Source organism: Triticum urartu, chromosome 6 (assembly GCF_003073215.2).
Source record: "Triticum urartu cultivar G1812 chromosome 6, Tu2.1, whole genome shotgun sequence".
Lineage (NCBI taxonomy): Eukaryota > Viridiplantae > Streptophyta > Magnoliopsida > Poales > Poaceae > Triticum > Triticum urartu.
Window position 1 is genome coordinate 127,489,776 of NC_053027.1, and position 20,762 is coordinate 127,510,537.

The window sequence follows — 20,762 nt, forward strand, 5'->3', positions numbered from 1 at the left end:
AGGATGGCATGCGCTTTGTTGACGAGGTCCTCCTTCTCGTCGGCAGCGGCCTTGCGCCGCGCGGCCTCTAGCTCCTCGCGCTGGGCGGCGAACTTGGCCGCAGCGACATTCATCTTGATGGCCGCTCTCCGTTCCCTCCTCTTCACCGATTCCGCGTCCAACTTGGCGATCTCCTCCAGCGTGTACTCCGACCACGGCTTCCTTGGCGCCTTCTTCTTCACCTTTGCGGTCGGGTCGACGGCCAGGCCGCCGGAACTCGGCGGGGCGTCGGCCATGGACGGGGGAGAGGGGGGGGACGTGGGAGGGTTTGGGAAAAATGGCGCCAAATGGCCGTCGGGGGGTTTTTGGTTTCTCCCACCGACAGGCGGGCCAGGGGAGGACAAGCGCGCGCGTCCCGCCCGTCCGTGCGCTGTCCGTTTCACCCCAAAACCGGCGCAAGTTTGGGCCGGGAATGGGTCGAAAGCGGACAAAAATCCGTTTGCTCCCGCGCGCTGGGCCGCCTTTTTTGTCCATTTTACCCTAAACAGACGAGGCCGAACAGAATAGGGTCGCACGGTGGAGTTGGCCTTACCTCCGAATGAAGCCACATGTTAGCGTGTCCGGGCAGCTTCTCGCTAGTGGCAGCAAACGCCCATCTACTGGCGAGATGGACCTCTTTGGCGACGCCAGCGATGTCCCTCGAGATGTCCGTGCCACTCGGTCCACAACCTATCACCACCACAACCTGCCAACCAAAATGAATTTACTGTAGAGCGTTGAGAAACTTCAGATCGCATCGACCATCGGACAAGTGCAAAAGAAAACAATCACTGGGCAAAAACACACGGAAGGACGGACGCACTTGGCCGTGGAATAGCTCGGGCACGCGGTAGCCGGTGCTGTGCAGCTGCTTCCCAGGCCAAGCATCCGCGCCTGCGGCACCAAAGCAAATTGTCACGAGCTCGATCGGCGACGCGTTGCGCAGCACCAGGAGTGCCTGCCGGCGGAGAATGAGAATGGATCGACAATGTGTTACCGGCGACGTCGGCGAAGTGCGGCTTGGAGTAGTGGCCGTTGCAGACGACGACGGCGTCGAACACCTCCTCCTCCGCTTCGCGCTTCTCGCTGCCGGGCGCCTTCCTCGAGTACCTGACGCGCCAGCTGGTGCCGCTCGCCTCCCTGCTCACCCGGACCACCTCCGTCTCCAGCCGGACGAGGCCGTGGAGGTCGAACCACCGCGCGAAGCTCTGGAGGTACCGGAGCACCTCCGCGTGGCCGGGGAACCTGCGGGGGTTGCCGTCGGGGCCCGCGACGAAGGGGAAGTCGAGGAAGCCCATGCACTCGCGCGGGAGGTTGGTGCGGAGGGACGCGTAGAGGTTCGAGCGCCGCTGGGTGACGGGCGGCTCCGGCGAGGCGGACGCGTCGGCGTCGGCTTCGTAGACCCAGGTGCCGCCCACGCCGTCGGTGCGCTCGAACACGACGGGGGCGTGGCCTTCGCGCCGCAGCTCGCGCGCCGCCACCAGGCCGGCGGCCCCGGCGCCGATGACGGCGACGCGGAGCGAGCGCGACGGCATCGGGGTATCGGACGGATCAGGAGGACAGGAGGGAGCGGCGGCGCGGGAGGAATCGATGTCGCCTCCCTCTCCTGTGTTTTTGGTGTTTGTTTTCGGCAGAGCTTCTGGCGTTGGAGGGAGTATCATGCAACATAGATTTCTCTAAGAATTGATTAGGTTAGGCGTAATGGGTATCATAGGTAGTATCATGCATATCAACTAAACAATTTTAATGAAGTGGCATAGAATTAAATGGAGAAAGAGAGGTTTGAGTATCATATCATGATATTGTATCATATTAAATAATGTACTACTTTGTGTCATGCATGACAATAAGAGCATCTTCAACAACCGCGTCAAAAGACGCGCGCGCGGTAAATTAGCTTTTATAACGCGCGCGGGACGTTTACGCGCGCTCCAGCGGTGGCGCGAAACTAGCGCGCGCGGGAAATGATTTCGCGCGCGGAGGAAAAGGCGGCCGCTCGCGCGCTACATTTGGCGCGCCGGACGTAAATTGCAGCGCCTCCGCCGCTTTCTCCGTCTCTCCATCGCCCTTTGCCGATCTCTCCGTCTCTCCATCGCCCCCTGCCGCGCTCTGCCACCGACACGCCACCACCGTGCCATGATGCCGCCTCGGCGCCGGGGATGTACGGGCTACCGCGGCGTTCGCGTGCGTCCGTCCGGCACCTACTCCGCCGAGATTCGGTCGGGCGGCAGCATGCGGCTCCGTCTTGGAACTTTCGACACCGCCCAGGAGGGCGCCCGCGCGTACGACGCTGCGGCGTGGCGCCTCCTGCGGTCCCGTCAGGACATGAACTTCGCCGACGTGGCGACGCGGGAGCGCGCACAGGAGTTGGCGCCTTTCCCGCGGTTTCTCACTGACGAGGATCATCGCAAGCACCGGAGGTGGGAGCATTGTCTCAGGCTGACCGAGATGGACAAGCAAGCCATGGCACTGTGGAGTCATCGCTTCCCGGAAGACACCAACGAGGAACAGTTTTTCGTCCAGAGGAGGGCGAGGAGGGCGAAGAGGAGAGAGGAGCGAGCCGACTATCGCGAGGACAAGCGAACGCGGAAGGCGGTCGCTAAATACAACCAGGCGCTAGGAGATGCGTCCTCCTGGAACTCCGGCGACAAGCGGTTCCTTGACGCCTACGCTCCGACGTCGGAGGAGGACATCACTGAGACAGTGTCCGAGTCGGACGAGTAGTAATAGGAGAACTATCTACGAAACCAAATATGTAGTAGGAGAACTATCTACAAAACCAAATATGTAGTAGAAAAAACTGAAATATAGCGCGCCTGCTGAAGCGGCATGGGCGCGCTTTAATTTGCAGCGGCTGCTGGAGCCAGCGCACCGCTGCGCGCAAAAGCTGGCTAACCCGGCGATGTATCACGACTTTTAGTACGCGGCGCGTTGCGCGGCTCTTGGAGATGCTCTAAATGTAGTTTTCTATGATACCAACATATGCTACTATGCATTAGGGATGTAGTATCATAGACTAGTATCATACATGATACTATACCTAGCCATACCTCGGGCCGGGCCGGGCTTCGGGCCGGACCTAGCCAAGCCCGACGCAAAAAACCCAGGCCCGGACCCGGCCCAGCCCAGCCATCGGGCCTGTTTTCTGGACCCGAGCCCGGCCCGAACACGTAAAAGCCCGTCGGGCTTCTGGCCGGCCCGGCCTTACCTTCAGGAAAGTGCAAAAACGATGGGCCCGGGCCCGGCCCGGGAGCAGCGTCAGGCCGGGCCGGGTCGGGCTTTTTCAGGCCGGGCTGGACAGGGCTTCCCATGGCCAGGTGTACATGATACTAGTATATGATACTACCCATTACAACCAGCCTTAGAGCAACTTTTTACTCCACAATAACTGCTAGCACAACGACCAATAATAAAAGGAAAAAGAATATTATAGCAGTCTTTTATTTTTTCGGGAGAAAGAGAGTTTTATTCCATGGTAGCCGAATTTTTTTTAAAGCAGAGTTACAATCAGCTGGTAAAAGCTCGGCGATACAAGCTGGGCAATTCTGTAGCCAACAAACCATGTTACATTCTAACCTCTCATAGTTCGTCAGACGTTCTGTTACTCTGATTTAATTTTTAGCAATTTTTAAAGGAAAAACTCTCTATCAACTAAAAGAAACTTACTCTCCGAGATTAAATGACCATATGCTGACCCGGTCCAAAATATCTGAGGCCGGTGAAGAAAGAACCATAGAGGGATCAGACTGAATTACCACCGGTTGGTTTGATCGCTCCATGGTGATTGCAAGACCTTCTCTCAATGCATGTAGTTCCGCTTCAAGCGCATCGTAAGAAAAGGTTCGGCAGGCTGCAAAGATCAATCCACTGTCTGAGTTTCTTAGGATCAATCCAAACCCGCAGTTCCATCGAAGGAAAACGAGCCGTCGACCGACAAGGTGACATGCCTAGCAGCCGGAGCAGGCCATAGATTAGACTGTGAAGGCGCTTGTATGCATCACAAAAGGCAAAATTTGTGAAGCTCACTCCAAAATGACCTCGCAGCCTCCAAAAATAGGTTTCATCATCAATGCGAGAAAGTTTCATCATCTCCCTCCCCGCGCCACGGTCGTAGATAATCACCAGCGAGGGGTGACGTTACCGCTAACCACCCATCCTATTAACGATGGGTTGCTGCCTCATATTCCCATGATGGTCTGTTGGATGGACGCACATGACAACATCTTCCAGCGGTCCTCGACTATAAAAGCCCAACAACAAGGCGTCCCATCTCCAAAACCCTAGCCGACACCTCCCTTCCTCCTCGTTGCCTCCTCCCCTAGCCAACTCCTCGACTCACCATGACAATGGTGTCGCGCCGTGACACAACCTTTCTTTACGAGAAGAGTTACTTTATTAATCAAATAATAGTTACATTGTCCGCTAACAGTTTTATGATGAACTCAGCTGGGGCATCAACCCAAAGAGAAGGGTTATTTGCACGTTCTTATCTAGCCAACTCATGAGCTACATAAGTTGTCTCTCTACTGATCAATATTAACCCTCCCGAAATTTAGTAAAATACTACGACAATCATCAAGAACTGGCGCTACCACCATAGAATACCCTTGGTTGCAGTTTATAACATCCACCACTGTGTTGTTATCCGATCTCACCACTAGATTAGAGCATCCCGTATTTCTTGCTAGCTTCATCCCCTCAAGCAAGGCAACTGCTTCAGCTATGAACACGTCAGCTATATGTTCCAGTCTTGTCGTAGATGTCGTTATAAAACTTCCCCAATGATCACAGATCACAGCTCCACATGAGCCTGCGTAGTCACCCTCGGTAAATGATGCATTAACATTTAAAAAAAATTGTCCAGAGAGAAACACCAGGCACTTGTTGATTTTAGGCGTGTTTTTTTATCTTCGTTGCACGAGAAAAAATCAGAACTAAAGCAAGGACCATCGGCGTAGTCCTTTTTGGAGAGAAAATGTCTTCTCCCCGAACGAATTGCCGACGTTGCCGCCAAAGGTACCAATACAACATAGATATGAGCCCCGGCAACTCCAACGGTCCATAATACAATCTCCGATAGGGTAAGTCGCATAGGATAAACTCCATGGTCTCTGCTCCGGGCCGATCAATCATACTAGCGAAATTGATATCTGGTGCGATCCCGAGAGCATCCCAAACTGCTTTTGACACAACCTATTAGTTGAACGTGCTATCATACGAGACCCTCCTATCCCAGGTTGTGCAAACTCTCTTCACAGCGAACTAGTCGCGACAACCGCTACATCCTCCTGCAACATGTGTGGCACTGGCGGCTCCATTGGCGGCGGCTGCCAATTTCTGGCGCCCCCCGTGGATTGAGCGCCTCTAGTCTAATGGACTTCATTGATCTGGAGCCTTGGGACCCTCATCACCGTCGCCGACGATGTCCCATCGGCCCCGTGGCCTCCTTGTCCCGTTTGTCCACATCCCTATCGAGGCCAAGCTCGAACCTGATCCCCAGGACCCACTCGGGGTCGTATTGCAACCCTCCAAGCTCTAGGCAAAGGTCTGCCACCACGAAGGGGAGCACATCCGCGACCGCTTCGGCCCCGTAACGATCAACTAGGAGGAGGAAGACAAACTTACAGTCGCCGCTCATTGTTTCGAGGAGGATACCGACTTCGCCTACATCGATGAGCTGTCGGGCTCGGACAAGGACGTCGACTTGATGGTGGCGGCGACGAAGCAGTGTAGATAGTAATAGCTAGCAATGTCGATTATAGACATTGCATATTGTGAAAATGTTGCTTAACGACAATTCAAGTTGCAAAATATATGTAATGCAGATATAGTTGCTAATTATGTTTATCATGCCTGATGACGATTATGAACCATTTGGTTTGATCAAATGTCGCTTAAATTAAACCAAATAACGAAAGCGGATGAGAAGAACAAATATAAAGGCTGGCGTTTGGTGATCATGTGTTTGCACACAGCCCAGCAGCCTCCAATATGGAGCACACTTCTTATAGTGATGGAGATCCAAATTATGGTGACATACTAGAGTTACTCTTTGCATATCAGTCCTATCAAAGTTTTCAACGTTCTGCAGATGCCCGGTATGCCCGGTTCAATTTCCTTGTCGTTCCTTCGTTTCTCTTTGGGCTTGTTTAACGTGTACATGGCTTTCTTTTTGTCCTTTTTTCTTCTCTTCTTTGGTGGGCTGCTTTTGTCCTTTATTTTGTTCTTCCAAATTGCTTGTCTCGTGTTGGGCTTTTTTTTTTCTTGCTTGTACGTGGGCAGCCTCCTATTGTTTTTTGTTCTCTTTCTTTTATATTGGTTTATTTTTTCTTTGTTTGTATTTGGGCTGTCAAATATATGGGTGTCTGTGTCAGCTCTCCCAGACGATTTGCACTGTAGTGTGTCTCAAACAAACATAATGCATACAAAAAGTGTAGTTGTTCTAAAAAAATGTAGCGTGTTTGTATTTCTTTGAGCACATATTTTTGCCACAAAAAAGAAGAAAAATAAATTAAGAAAAAAATGTGTGGTCCACGTGTGCGCAAAATCGAGTGGCATTATTTTTTAGATAAATATCCAAAACATCACTAAATTAGAAAAGAAACAATAACACATATCCAAAACATAAAATAGAAATAGAAACAAAAACAGAAACTACAAAATAAAAAATGAAAAATTGAAATAAATTCACATATTGGAGTCTGGAGGGGCGCTCACATCGCCGAGCATCCTGTCACCGGCGACTTCCGCTGCGGAAAGCTTCGATGTGCCTACCCCCGTGATGCGGCTTCCTTCCTCACCTGTTCTCTCTCTGTCCCCGCTCGTCTCTCAGTTCAAACAGTACCGCTGGGGTGGCCTCTAGAAAGATGTTGAGCGTGGGTCCACATTCCAGAGACTTCAAACAGAAAAAGAGCAGCACATCGTCTATAGATACTCCATTCCACCACAACAAACATTTATGTGTCCCTAGATCTAGACAAAAGTAACTATTTCAGCTTTAATATGCTATTTTTTTCACAAAAACAAATTAATTTTTTGTTCTGGTTCCTTGGGAAAAAAATTCAATGCAAAAAAATTCTGTATATGATTTTTAAAAAATAACAAAAAGACCAAAATATCTTGAGAAATGCCCACTCCCCACTGTGAGAAAATAAAAAAGCTAGTTGTGAGATCAGTTGCGTGGCTATAGTTGGACATGCTTCTCTCTTGTCGTCGCCCTCTCCGACAAAACAAAGGTGCTTACAAAATGCAACCAGGTTAGAAGACATGCAATTGTGTGCCTATTCTGTGACATGCAACTGGCCCCTCACCTCATCCGACAAACAGAAAAGGTCGAGTTGCAGCCAAATTATAAGACATGCAGTTGTGACCATGCTCGAAGACATGCAGTTGTGTGCCTGGTGTGGGCCATGTAACTGGGTCTCTCTCTCTATATATCAGAAAATCAAGGTCCCCAGTTGCGACCAAGTTAGAAGACATGCAATTGCATGTCTAGTGTGGGACACGCAACTGGCGCCTCTCCCCGTACGACAAGAAATGAAAGTCGAGTTGCAAGCAAGTTATAAGACATGCAATTGCGACCAAGGTAGAAGACATGCAGTTGCATGCCTAGCATGGGACATGCAATTGGGCCCCATATCTCCCGACGCCTAGTATTGGACATGCAACTGCCATCCCTCTCCCGCCGTCCTTCGATAAAAACACAAGACCAATTGCAACCAGGAGGGAGACATGCAGTTGTAGATGGGGCGATACTCGTAGCCGCAAAGCCTAGTGTTGGACATGCAACTGTACCCCTCTTGCATAACCCACTTACAAAAGAAAAAACAAAGGTCAGTTTCGACCGGGGTGTGTGGGCATGCAGTTGCGTGCCTAATGACAGACATGCAACAGCAGAGAGTTGCAGCGGGAGTGACATTTGCAGTTACGTGCCTAGTGGAAAACATGCAACTTCTCCCTTCCCGACAAAACATCACAAAGTTACCGTCGCATTAAACACATGCAATTGCACTCAGGGACGACACTTGTAGTTGCATGCCTATTGATAGACATGCATCTATCCCCCTCTCCTGACAAACAAACCGTTAAGTTGCGGTTGCGTTGAAGACATGCAGTTGTAGTCGGGGACAACCCTTGCAGTTGCGTGCCTATTGACAAACATGCAACTACCCCCTCTCTACACGAAAAAAGGAAAAAAACAGAAATATATGCAAAGGCCACTCCTTCAGCAATTGCATGTGTAGTAAGACGTGTTTAGTTGTGCATGGATTAATGGACATGCATACTGCAAAGTTTTCCTTTGAGGCTAAAGAATAACGAATTAATAAAAAAAACATAGTTACACGCGGATATGATGTGTGCAGTCGCATGTGGATAGATGTACATGTAGCTGATAGTATGGTTACAAAATTGACGACAATAAATGTGAAAAATTAAGAATTAATAAAAGCCAAAAATAAAAAATAAAAAAGCGCACAAACATATTTCAAAGAAGGAATTATGAGAGAAAAATAGAACAAGAAAAGAATGAGCAGAATGAAAATAACTAATAATTTTAAAAGAACAAACAAAAACAAACAAAATCAAAAGGAAAACTAACCTGCAAATCCAAAATGAATTGGCTCAATCCATTTTGAAAAAAATATTACACAATGTTGTGACCGGAAAAAGGAAATGCAACACAAATTTGCACGAATCTTGGCGCATAGATTAAATGGTTTATCGCATTACCAAATATTTTCTGCCTCCCCCTCTGAGGATGTGGGAGAGGTGATTCCTACTCCTCCCCTTTTATCTGAAGAGGTTCAGAGGTTTAGCTTGAGGAACTTGCAAAATATGGAAGGAAGAATGCAAGAGAGAGTTGTTGCCATTTCCAAAAAGAGAAATCTGGAAGGTAATTCAGCTAATCATAACTCATTCGATGCACTGTCTAATCCTGAACTTATGGTTCGTGCTGTGAAAATGGGGGTGGCCTTCCCTGACAATAACTTCTCTAATGTGGATATTATTAGATAACTTGAAATAGTCAGGGGGAAATGTCCAAAACAGAGAGGGGACAAAATGTGAGGGTAGAGGAAGAAGTGATGTATATCACTAATGGTAAGGGAGACTAAACCCCAGTTAATACTGATTGGGGGGATGGGGAAGAGGACATAGAAGAACAATTTGCCTTGGTTCGGTCTAGGAAAAGGAAAAGCCCTAAAGTGAAAGTGGCTATTTCTAGGCCCATTACTAGAAGCCAAAAAAATCCTATTGAAAAAACACAGGCTGGAAGCCCTGTCCATAATACCAGGGCCACCATAGGGGGGCGGAAAAGATATAAATGATAGGTCTATTCTGGAATTGTAGGGGGGCAGGAAAGAAAGGGATGAAAACCTGCCTTTCCCATATGATTAAGGACCATTCCCTTGACTTTCTTTGTTTGCAAGAAACATTAAAGAAGATTTTTTTGGATAGTTATTTTAGGAAGCTCGATCCACACAATTTGTTTGAGTGGGAATGGATCCCCTCAATTGGCAAGGCGAGAGGATCCTGTGTGGGGTTCGGAAGGAGAAGTTTGAAGTAGTTGCTTGGAGAAAAGGCAGGTTCATTCTCTAGGTATCTCTCTATGATATCAGTATGAAGAAGATTTGGACTCTCTGTAGTGTCTATGGAGCAGCCCATGAGGGGGATAAAAATGATTTTCTTAGTGAATTGGCTGACTTCTGCTGACATATTCAAACACCTTTATTGATTGGGGGAGACTTCAATATCCTCAGAAATAGTGGGGAGAAGAATAAAATATGGCGTTGAACAACACATTCTGACTTGTTCAATTCTATTATTAACACTATGTGTTTGCGTGAGATTTATATGAGTGGGGGGCGCACACTTGGTCTAATAATCAAGCTCATCCTACCTTGGAGAAATTGGATCGTGTGCTTATGAGTAATGAATGGGAGGAGATGTTTCCTATGGTTAATATGAAGAAGCTCGTTAGGGAGGTTTCTGATCACAACGCTCTTTTATTGTACTCTGATAATCATGTTATCAGAGCCCCACAAAAAAGAGAGTTCAGATTTGAAATAAGTTGGCTAAAATCTGATGAATTTATTCCTCTAGTTAGCAAAATATGGAATCGGAATGTGAATGCCACCGATCCTGTTGATATTCTAAATATCAAATTAAAAAGATTTAAGAAGTTTTTCAAAGGCTGGGGATCGAATACGTTTGGTCATGAAAAGAAAAGGAAGCAGGAGATTAGAGAAGAACTTGCTAACATTGAAAAAATAGAAGAGGAGGGGGATATAGACCATGAGCTGTTCTGTAGGAAGACTGACCTCTTGTGGAGATGAATAAAATTCTTGTCAATGAGGAGCTTTTTTTTGCTGCAGCAGTCTAATGAGAGATGGCTGCTTGGGGGTGGGATCGTAACACCGCTTATTACCAAAAAATTGCTAACGGTAATAAGCGGAAAAACACTATACACTCGCTTCATATTGGGGATACAGTGATTGAGGGGACTGAGAAACTGCTAGAGCATGCCACTGATTTTTACAAAAATCTTTTTGGGCCGGCTCAGGGAAACATGTTCCACCTTGACCCTGATATTTGGGGGGTAGAAGAAAAGCTCGATGAGCTGGACAACGAGATTCTTAATAGACCTTTCACAGAGGAAGAAGTGAAGAGAGCCTTATTTTCCATGAAAAGCAACAGGGCCCCTGGCCCGGATAATATCCCCGCTGAATTTTACCAGCATTGCTGGGAGATAGTGAAGAGTGATATCATGATATTGTTCACTGCTTTTCATATAGGGGATCTTGATGTTTGTAGATTGAATTATGGCATTATTACTTTACTGCCTAAAATCAATGGGGCCAATAAGATTCAGCAGTTTAGGCCGATCTGCTTGCTTAGATGCCCCTACAAGCTGATAACTAAGGTGCTGGATAACAGGGTGGCTCCCTTTGCTGATAAACTGTTTAGCAGACACCAGAATGCATTTATCAAACATAGAAATATCATGGATGGAGTATTATCTTTGCATGAAATTCTGCATCATACTTACATCAAGAAGAAGGTGGGTATTGTCATTAAGCTTGATTTCGAGAAAGCATATGACAAAGTGAACTGGGACTTTCTTTTGGAATGTCTCGAGATGAGAGGGTTTGGTCCCACATGGTGTGGATGGATTAAAAGTGTCTTGGTTGATGGCACAGTTAGTGTGAAGTTGAACAATGTTATGGGGCCATATTTCAAGAGCTTTAAAGGGGTTAGACAGGGGGATCCTGTGTCACCCTTCCTTTTTAACATTGCTGCTGAGTGCCTGTGTAAAATGCTGAAGGAAATATGCCCTAGAGGCAATAATAATGTTATTATTTTATTTCCTTATATCATGATAAATGTTTATTATTCATGCTAGAATTGTATTATCCGGAAACATAATACTTGTGTGAATACATAGACAAACTAAACGTCACTAGTATGCCTCTACTTGACTAGCTCGTTAATCAAAGATGGTTATGTTTCCTAACCATAGACATGTGTTGTCATTTGATTAACGGGATCACATTATTAGGAGAATGATGTGATTGACATGACCCATTCCATTAGCTTAGCACCCGATCGTTTAGTATGTTGCTATTGCTTTCTTCATGACTTATACATGTTCCTATGACTATGAGATTATGCAACTCCCGTTTGCCGGAGGAACACTTTGTGTGCTACCAAACGTCACAACATAATTGGGTGATTATAAAGGAGCTCTACAGGTGTCTCCAAAGGTAAATGTTGGGTTGGCGTATTTCGAGATTAGGATTTGTCACTCCGATTGTCGGAGAGGTATCTCTGGGCCCTCTCGGTAATGCACATCACATAAGCCTTGCAAGCATTGCAACTAATGAGTTAGTTGCGAGATGATGTATCACGAAACGAGTAAAGAGACTTGCCGGTAATGAGATTGAACTAGGTATTGAGATACCGACGATCGAATCTCGGGCAAGTAACATACCAATGACAAAGGGAACAACGTAAGTTGTTATGCGATCTGACCGATAAAGATCTTCGTAGAATATGTAGGAGCCAATATGAGCATCTAGGTTCCGCTATTGGTTATTGACCGGAGACATGTCTTGGTCATGTCTACATTATTCTCGAACCCGTAGGGTCCGCACGCTTAAGGTTTCAATGACAGTTATATTATGAGTTTATGAGTTTTGATGTACCGAAGTTAGTTCGGAGTCCCGGATGTGATCACGGACATAACGAGGAGTGTCGAAATGGTCGAGACATAAAGATTGATATATTGGACGACTATATTCGGACACCGGAAGTGTTCCGGGTGATTTCAGAGAAAACCGGAGTACCGAAGGGTTACCGGAACCCCCCCCCCCCCGGGAGAAGTAATGGGCCATATGGGCCTTAGTGGAGAGAGAGAAGGGCAGCCAGGGTGGGCCGCGTGCCTCCTCCCCCCTTTCCTTCTCCCTCCCCACTTCCTTCCCCCTCCAAGTAGGAGTCCTACTCCTACTAGGAGGAGGAGGAGGACTCCTTGGTGCGCCTATAGGGCCGGCCAGCCTCCTCCCCTTGCTCCTTTATATACGGGGGCAGGGGGCACCCCTAGACACAAGTTGATCCACGTGATTGTTTTCTTAGCCGTGTGCGGTGCCCCCTTCCACCATAATCCTTGATAATATTGTAGCGGTGGTTAGGCGAAGCCCTGCGACGGTAGAACATCAAGATCGTCACCACGCCGTCGTGCTGACGGAACTCTTCCCCAACACTTTGCTGGATCGGAGTCCGGGGATCGTCATCGAGCTGAATGTGTGCTAAAACTCGGAGGTGTCGTAGTTTCGGTGCTTGATCGGTCGGGCCGTGAAGACGTACGACTACATCAACCGCGTTGTACTAACGCTTCCGTTGTCGGTCTACAAGGGCACGTAGATCACACTCTCCCCTCTCGTTGCTATGCATCACCATGATCTTGCGTGTGCGTAGGAATTTTTTTGAAATTACTACGTTCCCCAACAAATGGTACTGCAGGCACAGAAAAATAATCTAGTTGTTGGACTCGCTCCAGATCTTGTTGAAAATGGAGTGGCCATATTGCAATATGCAGATGATACGGTCTTGTGCATAGATCATGATCTGGATAAAGCTGTGAACATGAAGTTGCTGTTACATTTTTGAGCTCATGTTTGGGCTCAAAATCAATTTTCAGAAAAGTGAGATCCTGTGTGTAGGGGGGGATGATGATATACTTAAAGCATATGCTGATATTTTTGATTGTCAAATAGGGCACTTTCCCATGAAATATCTTGGGGTGCCAGTGACCTTTTCTTCTTTGCGAGTAGCTGACTGGGACTTTTTAGAGTCCAGATTTATTAAGAGATGTGACTCTGGCCTGGGGGGCAATGCCTCATCTGGAGGACGCTTGACGCTGCTTAATGCGAATATTTCTAGCATTGCTTTCTACTATATGTCCATGTTCCTTTTATCTAAAACTATACTTGCCAGGATTGACAAGTGTAGAAAGAGATTCTTTTGGCATGTGACCCAGAATAAGAAACGGTACTACCTTGTTAAGTGGACTAGAATTTGTAGATCCAAGAATAAAGGAGGGTTGGGTGTGAAAGATTTACATAAGCAGAACCTCAACCTGCTTACTAAATGGTGGTGGAAGTTAGAAACTAAATCTGGCTTATGGCAGGATATTGTGAAAGCTAAATATTTCAGTAGGGCTACTGTGGCTGACATTAAAATGAAGTGCAATGACTCACCATGCTGGAAAGCCATCATGAAGGTGAAATATCTTTATATGGCAGGGAGGAGAGTGATTGTGCAGTCTGGAAACATTGCTAGATTATGGGTTGACCCCATTGGGGACAATATCCCTCTAGCTGTGCAGTTTCCTCGTCTTTTCTCTATCTGCAATTATCCAGAGTGCACTGTTGATAAATGCCTAAATGTTGATCCCTCCTCATTCTTTAGAAGGAGGTTGAATAGTGAGCTTAATGACCAATGGGGTGTTGTGGGGAAAATGGCTAGAGAAGCATGTGTTTCGGATGCTGCTGATGTAATCAAATGGGGCCTGGGTGGGCGAACCTCTTTTACCACCAAATCTGTTTACTCATTCCTGAAAAAGAATGTTGCTGGATGCGACTACAGATGAATCTGGAGTGCCAGAATCTCTCTCAAAATTCAAATATTCTTGTGGCAACTTTTTCAGGATGCTGTCCTGACTAGCGATGTGATAAAACATCGAGGTTCAAAAGGGAATCCAAAATGTTCTTTTTGCGGAGGAAGAGAGACCGCACAACACTTGTTCTTTACTTGCCCTGTTGCCAGGATAACCCGGAGGACAGTGGCATGCATGTTTGGTGTTTTACATTCTTACCTGGAGGGGAAAAATTCTATACAGCAGGGATCGCTGCTGTGTGCTGGGCGATTTGGTCGTGTTGCAACAGGGCTACTTTTGAATGCAAACCACTTACAAACCCGTTTGAATGTACCTTCTCTGCTTGTGCCTTAATTTGCTACTGGGCAGGAATAATGAAGCAAGATGACGCGACTGCCATGAGGGACGGGGCGAAGATGCTGAAGGAGAATGCATCAATGATGATGAGGATTTGTGCTGCGAGCCATGAAGAGGCGGCCTGCTGATTCTGCTGGAGATGCGTCCCTCTGGTTTAGCTTGATGTTTGAGTCGCTCTCCCCTGCGTGGGTCTGAAAACTTATGCTGCTCGACTGTCGCGAGCTTGTGTTTTGTGCTCTTTTGGGCCTGACTGGCCCTGGTTCCTAGTTGCAGAAGTATGGTGTCGTCGGGTTTTCGTCCCGCAGTGAGTAATCTCGATGGCGAGTGCTCACAGTGGGTTTCCCGGCGATGCGTTGAACTCGCTTCCCCTTTTCTCCCTCTTTGGACTGTTGTATTTCCATTATGTTGCAGTAATAGAAAAGGGTGATGCCCGGTTCAAAAAAAAATTATATGAGCAAACCTTGACCCACATCGTGGAGGAAAATAAATATGTATATTGATTAAGACATGCTAAAAGATATAAGGGAAGATAGAAGAGATAAGTTGATCTACTAAAAAAACAAGACAACATACTTTGCACTTTGCATGGTCTATTTCCATCCACAACCCAACAGACAAAAAAAAACAGGCCGGCCGGCCGTGTCATCCTAGCAGGCCGATTAAACGTGACAAGCAACTAGCATAAAAAATCAATCGAGAGATCGACTGAGACTTTGTAAGAAATCAGTCGACTGAGTTTTAGTCGTTCCGTTTTCAATTACACCAATTCATTTGCGTTAAAAAATTGACCCATTGCTAGTTATGACTGAGAATCGCTTTTTCTTAAAAAAAGAGAAAAGACTGAGAATCGCTATCCATCTCAGTCGCAAAAAAGACTGAGAATCCTATCCATCTTAGTCACACAAAAAAAGACTGAGAATAGCTACCCATCTCAGTCACACTAAAAAAATGATTTGTCCCAATTATTATGCGCCTTTTTCCTTTGTTGAGAATCGATCTTTGCTGCTTGGTACTATTTATTTTTTGAGGATCTGCTGCTTGCTACTAACTATGTTCCAGAATTTCTCCGTGATTGTATTATCGGCGAATGTATTACCCTTGAGTAATCAATAAAGCTCCTAAGTTACAAAAACAACTCTATAGCCTCCATATTAGGTTAGAAAAACTCATTTTTTTTGTTAGGCCGGCCTGACCGCTGAGGACAACGATGTGAAAGCATAAAACAGCGGGACCTCATATTTGGCGCTGTCAGCGCCGGTTAGGTCTGCTGACACTCACACGCGACTTGTAGCGGGCCGGCCCAGCAACATGCTCTCACAAGCAAACGCAAAGAAAAAAAAAATTAACAGGTTGTGCCGTAGCCAATAAGCACCAGGTCGAACTCAATTAGTTGTTTACTATGAGAAAACAGTGCCATTTGACCATTTCTTTTGTACAACATTAGCATATACTCTCTCCGTCCCATATATAAGATCTTATTGCATCCAATCTGGATGTAATAAGATCTTGTATATGGGACAGAGAGGGGGTATTATATACCCCGTATAAATTATTTGAAAAGAAAGCATAAATTAGAAAATGATTCTTTAAAAGTTGAAAACAACCATGAATTTGAAAAAGTTAACATAATTGAAAAAGGTTTGTAGAAATTGGAAGAAGTTCACAGAAACGAAAAAAGTTCATGAATTTGAGAGAATTTCATGAATTTGAAAAAACTTCATTAATTTTCAAAAAGTTAATGAAATTTGGGAAGAAAATCATGAAATTTGAAAAAGGTCACGAATTTGAAAAAAAGTTCTTGAGCTAAAAGTTTATGCAATTGGAAAAAGTTCACATATTTGAAAAAAATAGTTCATGAATTAGAAAAAAAGGTTTCAGTTTACAAAAAGGGAAAAAAAGGAAAAATATAAAAAGAAAAATAAAAACATTTCACTGAGCAAAATCATTGCTGCAAAAACAAAAAGAAAACCCGCCCGAAGAAACCTGCGGAACCTACAAAACCAATGACAAATGAACTTACATGAGACGGCCCGTTTGCTACCTCATGTTGCATGGGGTGTGCGCCAGTTAATCCAATAGTCTGTAAATGGCGCTTAAGGCGACAAATAAGAATTGGGTAAAACAACCCTGCTTAAGAACAAGTTTTTGGACCTGGGCACTTAGGACATCTACAACTGGAATTGGCAAATTCGGACTCCTATATATTTGTGGATGCACCCGTATCGCCGTACGCGTCTGCGGACAGTGACATGACACAATAAAATCTGCCTCCACAATTGGCTCCCTCAACCAAATCCTCAAATTCATACTAGTCTGATGCAATGTTCTTCACGCATGTCATCGAACTACCAAAACTTGACATGTTCTACTAACTAGGAATGAAACGACAATAGAAAAAGTTCATCCACAACCGCCCTTGCCCATGTCATCTTCGTTGCGAAAGCATCGGCCAAAGATGCAAAACGGATCTAGGCGGATCTGCTCACTACCGGATCTCGATGAGAGATCAATCACGTCCACAACACCACACCTCACCCACTGAATGGCCCGGCCTCGTCCTCATCGGACATCCCCTTGTTGTAAAGCTCGAGATGCCGATGCTCCTCCACGACGAGCTCGGATGCTTCTGGTGGAGCTCAACCATGTATGATTCGTTGGCACACTCCACCTTGATCCGCTCGATGGCATACTGGTTCTCCCGCAGCTAATGGCGGGAGACCAATAAGGGTCGAGGTTGACTATCGGCGGGACGTTGGGGCAGCCCAGGTGAAGTTCAACTTTGCCTTGCTGTCGTAGACCCCCACTACCTTGATACGGTAAGCCCTCGTTGCCAACTCTGCCGATTGGAAGGACCCCACCCAGTACCGGGCGTCGGAGTTTGTATGTATCCTTGATCTCGGACATCTAGGCCTCCCATGACGGCGGTTGGTCAGTGAAGGAGTGGAGTGGGGGCGCCGCAGCGGTCTTGATGCCGGTCTCATTGCGAACCATGGCGTGGATCCGTGCTGCACATCGGTAGCGGCAACCTCCGACGGTGTGTTGGCTTCTGGAGGGTGAATTTGGGTGCGGCAGCGAGGATGAGGTGCGAGGAAGAGAGAGGGGCGCTGATGAGGGGGTGGATGTTTTTCGGAGAATGAATAAATTCAAGGGCGGACCAACGCGAGGAGTAAAGAATATACTCCTCTAAAGCCTTCAAGGGATCGGCTATGTGTGTTTTAGAACCTTAAAACTAAATTCTTATATCTGTAGCGCTAATATCCTTAATTATACCTCATCTAGCAATTTTAGGTTCTCAACTCTTATGATAATAGGTGGCTCGTGTGGCTCTTTAAATCGTTCTATGTCAGTCCATCTTGTACTAGCTTGGCTTTTATAAATTTGCCATCAAAGAAATGGTGAAACACCGAGCTGCGAAGAACATAAGATGACGACTTCATTACATTGGCATTAATTTCAAAATTTGTGTATCGTCCGTGTTTGATTTTGTTTTCTCAACTATATCTTGTTTGTTCAATCAATAAAGCCATATGATGTCCATTTCCTGGAAAAAAAAGGCCATGTCTGACAGAGGTGTGTGCAATCAGTGAACAGGGTGGTACGCGATTCTTTTTTTAAAGAGGTTGGATCGATCATTAGAAAAAAATTAAGCCAAATAAAAAGAATATTGTGGGAAATCAAAGCTTCCACCTAAAAGAAGCAAACGAAAAGATTTCATAAAAAATCTCGCAGAATCGAGGACGGAGTTTCCTTTTGCACATACCAGATCACCCATTAGTAAATTGACTAACTACATCCAATCTTCGAAAAGTCCCAATTGTTTCAATTTTTGAAATGACATAAGAACGAAACCCCCATGAATATGAATATTTGATAAAACCTCTTGCAACAAGGTATACGAAACAGGCCAGTAAAGATCAACACATTACAAGAAGCGGCAAAAATTACCTACAACTACGTGACCATTCTTCGGCATCAGCACTGTCAAAAGGCAGTACACCTTTGTGTCATCATCATCAAGACCCACCCGAAGGCGGGATAAGGATTTTCATCATGAATACCGGTCCAACCAATGAAGACTAGAACATCAACATAAGGACGACACCAACAAGCAGACGACACAAATTTTTCGTCGCCGAGGACAAGACCTTGGTATCATATTACAGAGGACAATAAGGAAGACGAAACAAACAAATCAGCATGAACTGAAGCGAACACAACTGAATTCCAAGTCCATTTTTACAAGCATGATCGAGCTGGCAATTCCCAGCACCTGCATATCTCCCCGGTTGGCCATAAATAGTGCACCCAAAAATTTCTGTGCCTCGCTGACACTACAACTAGCCGCTGCTAACACCTGCCTCCTACCTCATGCCTCGCAGTTCCGAGATCCTAGATCTCATGCCTCTGAACAGTACAAGATCTTGGCCATTCCGCAAGCGCTCCCGGAGGCTCCTGATTTCTGCGGCCTCGCTATTCTTGGTTTCCATCCGAGGCTTGAGCCGCTCCGGTCGTCTCTGTTTTCAACTGCACTGGCGGAGCCCCTGCACGAATCATGATGATAAGTCAAAGTGAATCACATGGTCATGCTTTGCATGCAGGGCACAGACATGGAGCAGACCTGCCATGTGGTGGTGGGACGACGGTCTCTGTTGCATGGCGTTGGAGACGCGGCGGAGCACGGCGACCTGCGCGCGCAGGTGGACGACGTAGTCCACGGCCTCGCGGAGCAGCGAGGCGCCGTCGAGGAGCTCGCCGCCGGGCACCATCCCCCGCAGCACCTTGGTCCGCTTCCTCACCAGCCTCCTCGCGATCTCGCCGCTGCTCGCCGTCGTCCTCCTCTGGGGACAGCACCTCCTCGCCACCTTCTTCCGCCTCGTCGTCGCCTTCGCCGTGGCTGCAGCCGGCAACCGCCTACTCCACGACGGCGAAGATGATGACGATGCTGCTGCTAGAAGGGCCTGCGGCCACATGGCTCCGTTGCCGCGGGTGGTGGCCATGGCGATGTCGGCGGACGACCGGACGGCGCGCTTCCTTTCCTGCAGGCCCATGGCGCCGTTCCCGCAGGATCTCAGGCTCAGGAGGAAGCTCCTGAGGAACCCCTGCTTGAAGGCCTTGGTGCTGCTGCCGCCAGGTCCCCGCATTGCCGCTGCTCCGCTCGAGCAATGGACTCCTCCTCCTCGATGTCGACGCACTGCCTAGCCAAATTGTTGTGTGCCTGACTCTGACATTGTGTGTGTGCGTGAATATATATCCGCGAGGCGGGGACGAAAAGAGCGGGCGCAAGACGGCATGCCGCCACGCACATGTGGTGTGAGCTAGCATGCGTTGCGGCCATCTGGGCCGTGGTCCTGGGAGTGGCCAATGGCAGGCGTCTTTTGCCTCTTTTCTCATGCAACGCCAGCCTATCCTGTTTAAGCTTGGAAAAAGGTTAACTAGACAGTATCAGGGATTTGCACAACACATGGATGAACAGCTCGGATTGTTTTCAATTGAACATGCGCGCATGTGGCTGACGCTTGAGTTGGGGAGTACAAGGTAGGAGTGAGCATCCCCGTATCTGATTTCTCTGCATTTTGTTATTGCCACTCTGCCATGATCCTTTCGAGAAACGCATGTTATGTATGCGTGCAACATGGCTTGTAAAGTAGAGCATATTATGTACGTACGAATGTGTAGCACAATACGGGTGCTGAATGTGATCCGTGCTCTTAAACCGTTTTCATCGGTGATCATCGGAGGCTGCGGACGGAGACGTACGGGGGGGCCGGGGCCAAGAGGGGCAGGCAAACAGGACGGGCAGGCGGAGCACATGGCGGCACATGTGGCGTCGCCCCCCGGGTTGGCAACCCCGCGAGTGATGAGGGAAACGTAGGTGCGTTGGCATGCGCATGTCGCCGGCCGGCCGCGCGCGCATGGGCTGTCATGGCTTGGCAGCCGGTTCAGCGCATGCATGGCCGGCCATGTTCCGCCAGCATGTGTAGGCAGGCACCAAAAGCTAGCTAGCTAGCGCAGATGGGACACCCAACGGAACCCCCGCCGCACCGACATCGTCGATGGTAGAAAATTGGCCGATGCCGATCGAGAACGATATCTCGGTGAGAACCGATCGGGTAAATGTAATTCTCTCATCTTGGCATAGGGAGCATCCATGGTGATGGTGGTGGTGGCATATGGAGCCGTCCATGGAATTTTGGTGTCTCTCGAGGCAGAGGGAGGGAGTGTGTCGTGTGTGCTT

General features: G+C 47.4%; 2 protein-coding genes across 3 annotated transcripts in view; both read right to left on the bottom strand.

The window, feature by feature from the left end:
* Window positions 1-1,785, bottom strand: part of LOC125517160 (flavin-containing monooxygenase FMO GS-OX-like 4) — a 33,566-nt gene extending 31,781 nt beyond the window's left edge. For both annotated transcript variants that reach the window (XM_048682346.1, XM_048682347.1), the window contains exons 1-3: window positions 1,016-1,785; window positions 842-912; window positions 572-724 (exon numbers count right to left, since the gene is read on the bottom strand). In XM_048682346.1, the coding sequence (XP_048538303.1) occupies window positions 572-724; window positions 842-912; window positions 1,016-1,679 (888 nt within the window). In that variant the 5' untranslated portion in view covers window positions 1,680-1,785. The remainder of the gene's footprint in view (window positions 1-571; window positions 725-841; window positions 913-1,015) is intronic.
* A 16,864-nt stretch (window positions 1,786-18,649) lies between these two features.
* LOC125514105 (transcription factor IBH1-like 1) lies at window positions 18,650-19,863 on the bottom strand. The gene is made up of 2 exons (XM_048679361.1): window positions 19,146-19,863; window positions 18,650-19,068 (listed from the first exon to the last, which is right to left on the bottom strand). The coding sequence occupies exons 1-2, from the start codon at window positions 19,666-19,668 to the stop codon at window positions 18,998-19,000; spliced, it is 594 nt and encodes a 197-aa protein (XP_048535318.1). The 5' UTR covers window positions 19,669-19,863; the 3' UTR covers window positions 18,650-18,997.
* Window positions 19,864-20,762: the final 899 nt, after the last annotated feature.